This window comes from Camellia sinensis, chromosome 1, assembly GCF_055761805.1.
Source record: "Camellia sinensis isolate YWXY chromosome 1, ASM5576180v1, whole genome shotgun sequence".
NCBI classification, from domain to species: Eukaryota; Viridiplantae; Streptophyta; class Magnoliopsida; order Ericales; family Theaceae; genus Camellia; species Camellia sinensis.
This window is the reverse complement of record NC_138961.1, coordinates 185575654-185584621: the sequence shown is the minus strand read 5'-3', so window position 1 is coordinate 185584621 and position 8968 is coordinate 185575654. Positions and strand designations below refer to the sequence as shown.

Sequence of the window (8968 nt, the reverse complement as noted above, 5' to 3'; positions counted from 1 at the left end):
ACAACATGCAAACCACATACTCAATGGACTTAAATCGAGAATGGACAGACCTCAGCCATGCCAAAAATAGTGGCCAAAATGATGAATTGATGACATGAAATGCAAGACAAGCATGCATGCCAATTGGCCCAAGAATTAAGGCATAAAGAGGGCAACTCTCAAGAGCACTTAAAGAGTGAAAAGCATGCAAGTGTGACAATACTACATACTCTGAAATGATATCAGGAATGATGCCAAATCAACCAAACAATGCAAATATGGCATGCAAGAAAGCTCAAAGCTTGAAGCTAGCATAGGCACTTGCACTAAGGCTATGCAAAACATGAAACAAATGGCCTAAGCAAACCAAAACAGTCCTAAAGCATACCAAAGTGAGTCTAAAACATGCATGAACCGAAGCCAAAACAAGTCAACATGAAAGGCATTAGGCATGATGCAAGTAAGGCCAACAAAGAGGATTGCACTACACCTATCAAAACCAAACATGGCATGACTTAACCAATAAAAATCAGAGTTAGGGCATGGTACAACAAGACCAAAAATCCACTGAGATGGCATCCCAAAAGCTCAAGCAACAAGACATGGATAATGGCTCATGTTCAAGGCTTAAAACACAAACCTCCCAATGCATGGACAAGGTGACAAATGTGAGTGCATGACCACTTTATATGGACTGAAATAACATTTCAAATGATGCCAAATAATGAGAATAGTCTAAGCAATGCATGCTAGTGGCTTGGACACTCAAATCAAATAAGCTAGATTGAACCATGGCTATACAAAACAGTGCATGCATGACTAAAACAACATCAAACAGAGCTCAAGCATGGTAAAACATGAGGGAAAACTTCTTTGAGTTGAGCCAAAACATGCAAGAATGATGGTCCAAACACATGATGCATGTTATGCTAGCATGCAAGATTGCTCTACAAGCATGTGAAGGATGCAAGATGCTATCAAACCAACTTAAAACAAAGTTGAAGCATGCTAAAATAACACCAAAAAGTTGCTAAAATAGAACCAAAACATGCAAGGCAACACATGCTACTATTATGAGCCATTTATACTAGCATATGAGACACAAGGAGAGAGGGGTGTCCCTCTCCTATTTAAGACTCCAAAACCACCTTTCCACCACTAAAAATCCTCTGGATTTCAGTGGTGAGAAGGCCAAAACAAGGTGGTTCCAAAAGCTTAAAAAGGAAGGCACAAAACAAGGCCTAAGAGGGGGTAGACTACCCCCAACACAAAAGTGACCTTAAACAAACATCACGAGCATGCAAAATTAGAACTTTTTACAGTAGGAATTTAAGCTTAAATCAGCATGCAAATAGGTCCAAAAGCTTAAGCAAGAACAAGGGATTAAAGGCTTAGAATCTCACCCTTGAAGAACACCTTCAAGAACACAACTCTAGCAGCTTTTCTGAGCTTAAACCACTCCAAAAATACTAAAACCAACTCCTCAATACCTCAACAACAAAAGGATGGTGTTCTAGTAGGTGTTTGTGTGCAATAGTATGAAGATTTTACACTTTTGGGCACAAACAAGAGCAACTATGAAGAGAGAGAGGAAATATAGGGAGAGATATAGAACTTGTATCTTAACTTTTTCAGAACCTCTGGAAAAGGAGAAGGGCCTCCCTTCTTATAGAAATTCAATTCTCAAGCTTGTTGAACAAGCTTGAGTCTTGATGCAATCCCTCCATACACGTGTATAAAGGATGAGAATTGTGCTCACCAGCTGTCACAACTGGCACAAAATATCTACAAAGAGCAGATGGAAAGGCCTCAGCCAGAAAAAGTGGCCGATCGACCAAAAGGAGTGTCGATCGACCAAAAAGAGTGCCGATCGGCCAACACTTATGGCCGATGGCAAGGAAACATGGCCGATGGCACAAAGCCTTAGCCGATGGGTTGTAGGGATGGCCAACTAGCCACCCTCTTCCCATAGAAGCAAAACCACAAGTCCTTGGTCCACAACCAAGCACAAAACAGACAAGTTGAGAGATTCTAAGGCAAGGCACGCAGCCGACGCCTTCTGGAACTCAAAACGAACACGAGCATGGATAATCATTGAGTGTTTAAACGATGATGTCCAAGTCTTGAGGATGGTCAAAAATGGGGTGTCTACACCGACCGCGAAGGGTGGCCGAGTGACCGGACCGACCGCGAGACGGGCCGACCGCGAAGAGTGACCAAGTGGAGAGGGCCGACCACGAAAGGTGGCCGAGTGAAGGGGAAATGGCGGTGCGTGGGGCTCGAGGAACGGCGGGGCACGTGGTGATGTGAAGTGGAATAGACAGAGAAGGGGAATGGAGTAATGGATCGTGGGCGTACACGTGGCATTATCCTTTTATGGGGAAGGTGACACGTTGGTAAGAAGGGATAGGGACAGGGTAATATAGGGTAGTGAAAAGGTAGGGGCGGGAGTTTTTCAAAAATTTTCAAACTGGCAAAATTTAATTTTGACCCTTGGAATATAGGTAAGCCGTGGACGTTTGGAGTTATTTGCTTTACCTACCTTTTTGCAAAAAACGAGCACATCCTAGAAGTAAACTCATTTGTTTCGTGCGATACACCTCTGCAACACTTTGTGAACTTACTTGTGCCAGCATCTGAAGCTATTCGCAGACACATAGGAGAGATGGCTCGAGACGAAGTGCCACCCATGAGACTAGATTCTTTGGGGGAAGACGACGCAGTGGAGTTGGCGAAACAGTACCGATCGAAGCGGAGGGAGGAGAGGGAAGCTATACAAGGGGTGCGAGCTCGTCTATCCACAATGATCGCGGCCACCAGGCCGATTAGCCAAGTGGAGCCGGACCACTGGCAAACCAAGGCAGGCAGGTCTATGTTTACAGTGGAAGAGTTGGAAGAGGTATGGAGGAAGTACCAATTCCCGCAGAAATAGAGCTGAGCCTGCCCACATCGAAGGAGAGGGCGTTAGATGTACGGGTGAGAGAATTTACCTTGTACAAGGAGGCGCTGCGGGGGGGCCTAAGGCTACGCCTCCCCCAAATAGTGGTGGACATTCTTAACAAGTTAGAGGTGGCACTAGGGCAGTTGATGTCGAACGTTTGGAAAATAGTGATGGCTTGTGCGAGCGCCTAGCCGCAGGCTACCGGAAGGGTGGCGATGATGGTGGAGGAGTTCTTCTCCTACTACAAGGCCTCCGGTCAGCAAGAGACATGGGTGACGTTGCATGTAGTGGCGGGCCGGGGTTTGGTGGCTGGCTTGCCATCATCGGTGTAGGGGTAGAGGCCGAGATGGTTCTATGTGTTAACGAATGGTGGGGCAGGAGTTCGCATAACATGGAAAGTCCCCACAAAATCGGTGGAGCCAAAGTTAGATGTGGCAGCCGAACACAGGGTGAAGAAGGTGAAGGAGTAGAGAAAAGAGAAGGGGGTGAAGTGGGATGAGCTGATCCTTCCTTCAACCCTGTTTGCTGTGAGATTGGGACCCAAGCCGACGGAGGAGCATCAGGCGAGGAAGGAGCTGGAGGCGCGAAGGAAGGCGGAGGAGGCGGAAGAAAGGAGAGTGTTTGCCAAAGTGGACAAATATAAGGAGACAACACTGGGGCCTACCCCAAAACTGACGATGAGGGAGCGGGTTTGACCGCGTCCCAAGCCGTTGGGACAAAAACCTGACTGACTTTGCCCCGTTGCCACCACCCGTAGATCCACTGAAGGAGAGGAGCAAACAAGAGGTGGAGGCAGTGTTGAAGAAAACAAAGAAAAAGAGAGCTGCCACTGAGGGGAGTAAGAAGGCCCCAATTTTGAAGAAGTTGAAGGAGAGGAAGACGGAGGGGGACTCAGAAAAGGAGAAGTCGGAGGAGGGAAAGGTGAATGAGGCTCTAGAAAAGGAGACCGCCGAGGCCGCAAAGGGTGACAAGGGCCTAAGCGCCCAAGTGCTGGAAGAACACGTGGAGACCGCCCAGGCGGCGAAGGAAGACAAAGGTCCGAGTGCCCAAGGGGTGGCGATGGTGATAGAAGTAACCCCCAGTCCTAGGGAAGGGAAGGCTGGGATCAGCACTCCAGGGACGAGTGTCGCACTGACGACCGCGTTGTACCGCACGCGCGCTAGCAGGTCGTTCGGCAAACGAAAGGGGAAAAACTAGAGTGGCAGCCGACCGCCTGGTCGGAGTGCTGGAGGACGCTGCCATTCGGTCAATGGCACGACTAGGGGAAGCCAACCTCCTAAAAGGGTTATGCTCGGCCCAAATGGAGGCAGCGACCCTGGCGGCTGCCCTGCTGAATAAAGCGGCGTGTGTGAAGATAGAGATAGAGCCACCGAGGGTTCAACTAGAAAGGGTGAAGGGGCAGCTCCAGAAACTAACGGAGGAGACAGCGGGCTAGAAGAAAGCCGCTCGGATTACATGCACAAAGGGGTGGGAGAGTGCACAAAGAGCGAAGAAGATAGAAGTGTTGGCTGTGGTGCAGGGCTATGCAGTAGAACGTGCTGGTGCTGAGCTCCTCTCAACCAAATCAGAGCTGGAAGCGGAGCGCCGTAAGGCGATATCGCTGGAGTTCGAACTGGAAGGCGAGAAGAAGCAACTGGAGTCGGTCCGAGAAGCCTGCACCACCGCCAATGAAAGGTGGGAAGAGGCTCTGGCCAATAATGAGGATTTGCGCACTCAGTCAATCAAGGACAAGGAAGAAGCAGATCAGCGGATCGCTGAGTTGGAGAAGGCTTTAGCGGAGGAAAGGGTCAAATTAGCATTGGAGAGAGCGGCGTACCCCGACCTGTGCAAGGCGGCGGTGGAGCAATTAAAGGAGTCGGTCGAATTCCAGATAGCCATTGATGTCGCTGTCGCCAGGAGCTTGGCGAGAGAGGGGGATGGGGGGGTTAGGCCATCAAGAGCGGCCGTTGGAAGTAGGAGCGAAGAGGAAGTGATCCAAAGCTTCCAGCGGTCAGACTTCTATGAGCATGAAATGGCTGAGTTCTAGGATAGCGGCTGGATGACCTTCAAACGTAACGCACAAGAGCTGTTCCCAGACGTGGACTTCAGCCCAGACCCCCTTGGACGAGGGGATTGAGGAGGAAGATCTGGCGTCTAGTGAGGAAGAGTGATCTATGTAAAAATTTTATTTTTGTGTTTGTGTATGTGTTTTTTTTTTTTTTTTGTATGTAGATTTGGCCTCAAATTGTATGAAAGCGTAAGTTTGTGAATAAAGCCATGAGATTTCTTTTGTATTGTTGTTGTCCTTATTTCTTGTGAGTTGTAAATTTGGAAGAGTGGAAATGGCTGAGCCGAATCCAATGAAAAATAGGTGTGAAAGTAAGACTTGTGCGTTGATTGTGAAGCTTGCTAGTAGACTGCGATGTAAAAAGTTTGGAAATGGGCAGCCAGCCTAAGTTGTGAGAAAATCATGATGCGAAAAACGTTAAAAATGGGCATATAGGAAAATGTTAAAAATGAAAAATTGGCTTGGACGACTATGGACCTGGACTTTAACTAACTTAAAAGTTTGGAAACGTAAAATTGAAAATGTAAAGAATGTTAAAAATCTCATAGTATGGACCTGGCGTAATTAACTCAGTCTGGCTGAGGCTTAATTAACTCAGTCTGGCTAAGCTCTTCGTGCTCAGTCTGGCTGAGGCGTAATGAACTCAGTTTAACAAGTCGTTATTGAAGCACAACACAGATAACAGAGATATAAAATCATTGTCATTTAAGGCGTATCCTATTGATCACAAATTTACACCATGTATGAAAAGGACGAAAACAACCAAGTGTGTAGATTGTCAAAAAGAACATACAGCAATTGATCAATACAAAAATAGGACATGGCACTTTACTGGAAATAACACTTCAAGTGCTTGGCGTTCCACGGGTGGGGGAGGTCTCGGCCTTCCATATCCTGGAGTTGGTAAGTGCCTGGGCGAGGTCTGGCCTTAACAACGTAAGGTCCTTCCGACTTGGCAGCCAGCTTGCCCTCGGAAGAATTTTTGGTGGCAAAAGTTGCTTCGTGTAAAACTAGGTCCCCCACTACGAACTCCCTCGGTTGGACTTTGCAGTTGTAGTGTGTTCTTATTTTCTGTTGATATGAGGCCCGTTTGATAGCAGTGGTCTCTCGGAGCTCTTTAATCAAGTCTAAGTCAGCCCGATGCAATTCTTTGGTGAGTTCTGGATTCGGGTGCAAAACCCTCGGGGTTAGCAGACCGATTTCCACGGGGATGACCGCTTCAGCATCGTATGTTAGGCGAAATGAGGTCTCCCCAGTGGGGGTTCGGGCAGTAGTGTGGTAGGCCCAGAGTACATTTGGTAATTCCTCAGCCCAGAGCCCCTTAGCGGCTTCCAACTTAGTTTTCATCATCTTCAGGAGAGAACGGTTGGTAACCTTAACTTGCCCATTGGCTTGGGGATGACTTGGGAAAGAGAAACATGGTTGAATGTGAAACTCTGCACAGAATTTTTTGAACTTGGCATTGTCGAATTGCTTGCCGTTGTCTGAGACGATGGCTTGAGGGATTCTAAATCGGCATATGATCGACTGTCAAATGAATCGGGTTGTGTTTCGTTCGATGATTGTGGCGAAGGGTTCCACTTCTACCCATTTAGTGAAGTAATCAATGGCGATGATAGCAAACTTGGTTTGGCCCCTACCAGTGGGTAATGGGCCAACTAAGTCGATCTGCCATTTGGCGAAGGGGTAAGGACTGCAAAGTGTGATCAGTTCCGTAGGAGGAGCATGGGGGATGTTGGCAAAGTGCTGGCATTGATCACACTTAAGCACGAATTCAGTGGCATCTTGGTTGAGAGTAGGCTAGAAGTAACCGGTGTGAAGTATTTTATAGGTTAGTGACCTGGCACCCGAATGATTACCACATACACCCTCGTAGACTTCCCTTATCACATAGGTCGCTTGAGCAGAATTGAGGCATCTGAGGTATGATCGTGAAAATCCACATTTGTACAAGAGGCTACTGATGAGGATGTAATTGAACGACCGGGCCCTGACTTTGGCAACCTGCTGTTTGTCATCTGGCAACTCCCCACTGGTCAAAAATAGAAGGATGTCTACCATCCATGGGATAGGTTCATTTTGGAGGAAGTGGACCTCCTGCTGGTTTGGCGAAATAGCTGGGTGGGCTGGGTATTCAAGGCGGACGCCATGGCTGAGGTCTGACTAGTCGGCCGATGCTAATTGAGCCATTTCATCTGCCTTAGAGTTTTCTGACCAGGGGATGTGTTGGATATGGAAAGTGTTGAAAAGGCGAACAGGTGGGAGCGCAATATCCCTGTAAGCTCGCATTGTGTCTTCCTTTGCGTTGAATTCCCCCGTAATTTGTCCGACCATCAGTTGAGAATCGCTAAACACCTGGATATGGCTTACACCAATGTCTCTAGCTAGGCGAAGACCTGCTATCAAGGCCTCATATTCGGCCTCATTATTGCTTGCATCGAACAAGAAATGGAGAGCACACTTGAAATAATCACCCTCGGGAGCGATGAGGATGAGACCGGCCCCACTTCCTTCTTTGCGGGATGATCCATCGACATGGAGGGTCCAAGAGTGGGGATCTTCTGCCTTAGTGTTGAATTGCCTGGGTGGGAGGGGGGGCGTGGTTGGGGTGGGATTGGTGAATTCTAAGATAAAATCAGCGACAGCCTGCCCTTTGATTGTTGTTCGAGGTTGGTAGGAGATTTCAAATTGGCTGAGCTCGACAGACCATTGCATAAGTCTGCCAGACAACTCTGGTTGTTGCATTATCTTCTTCAAAGGTTGGTCAGTGAGAACCACTATGGAGTGAGCTTGGAAGTAAGGTCGGAATCGTCTAGAGGCTATGACCAAGGCCAAGGCCAAGGCCATTTTTTCCAGCAATGAGTAGTTCTGTTCCGCTCCCTTGAGAGCCCGGCTAATGTAATAAATCAAACGATGGACTAAGTCGTCCTCCCTGATGAGGCACTGACTGCAGCGTTTGATATGGCTAAGTACAGAAAAGGGGGCTCACCTGTGAACGCCTGAGAGAGTAGGAGGGTTGGCCATGCGCTGCATCAACTGTTGAAAGGCCTCTTTAGATTCAGTCGTCCACTCAAAAGCCTGCCGAAGGACTTTAAAAAAGGGGAGGCACTTGTCTGTTGCACGGGAGATAAAACGGTTGAGGGCGGCGACTCTGCCTGTAAGCCTTTGAACCTCTTTAATCATTCTGGGTGACTGCATTTCTATCAGGGCCTTGATTTTTCAGGGTTGGCCTCGATACCCCGTTGACTGACCAGGAAACCCAAGAATTTCCTCGATCTGACGCCGAAGGCATATTTCTCCAGATTCAGCTTCATTTGATACTTACGCAAGGTTACGAAAGTCTCTCGTAGGTCTGCCAAATGATTAGAGGAGAGTTTGCTTTTGACAAGCATGTCATCGACGTAGACTTCCATGTTCCGAACTATTTGATGGTGAAAAACGGCGTTGACCAACCGTTGGTAAGTGGCTTCGGCATTCTTCAATCCGAAAGACATAACACGATAGTGGTAAGTTCCTCTGTCTGTGATGAAGGAGGTATGTTCCTAGTCAGCCAAGTGCATCGGAATTTGATTGTAGCCAGAGAAAGCATCCATGAAATTGAGCATCTGATGTCCGGCCGTGGCGTCGACGAGCAGATCTACGCGGGGGAGGGGATAACTGTCTTTGGGGCAAGCCCGATTGAGGTTGGAGTAGTCGACGCAGAGTCACCATTTGCCGTTGTTTTTGCGAACCAAGACCACATTTGACAGCCATCTAGGGTAGTCTACGTTCTTGACAAACCGTGCCTCCAGCAGTTGTCTACCTCGGAAGCAATAAGTGCATTGCGTTCTGGGTGAAAGATACGTTGCTTCTGGAAAAAAGGTCGGAAGTGGGGCTCGATGCTGAGACGATGAGTGATGAAGGAAGGATCAATACCCGGCATGTTGGAATGGGTCTAGGCAAACCCATCATTGTGCTCGGTTAGGAGGGTTGTAAGGTCGGCATTGGCTTGGGGGGATAGT

General features: G+C 47.9%; 1 protein-coding gene across 1 annotated transcript; it reads right to left on the bottom strand.

Annotated features, from left to right (window-relative positions):
- Positions 1 to 7130: 7130 nt before the first annotated feature.
- LOC145821437 (uncharacterized) lies at positions 7131 to 8165 on the bottom strand. Its single transcript, XM_082917959.1, has 2 exons — positions 7957 to 8165; positions 7131 to 7659 (listed from the first exon to the last, which is right to left on the bottom strand). Exons 1-2 carry the CDS (start codon positions 8163 to 8165, stop codon positions 7131 to 7133), a joined length of 738 nt encoding a protein of 245 aa, XP_082774085.1.
- Positions 8166 to 8968: the final 803 nt, after the last annotated feature.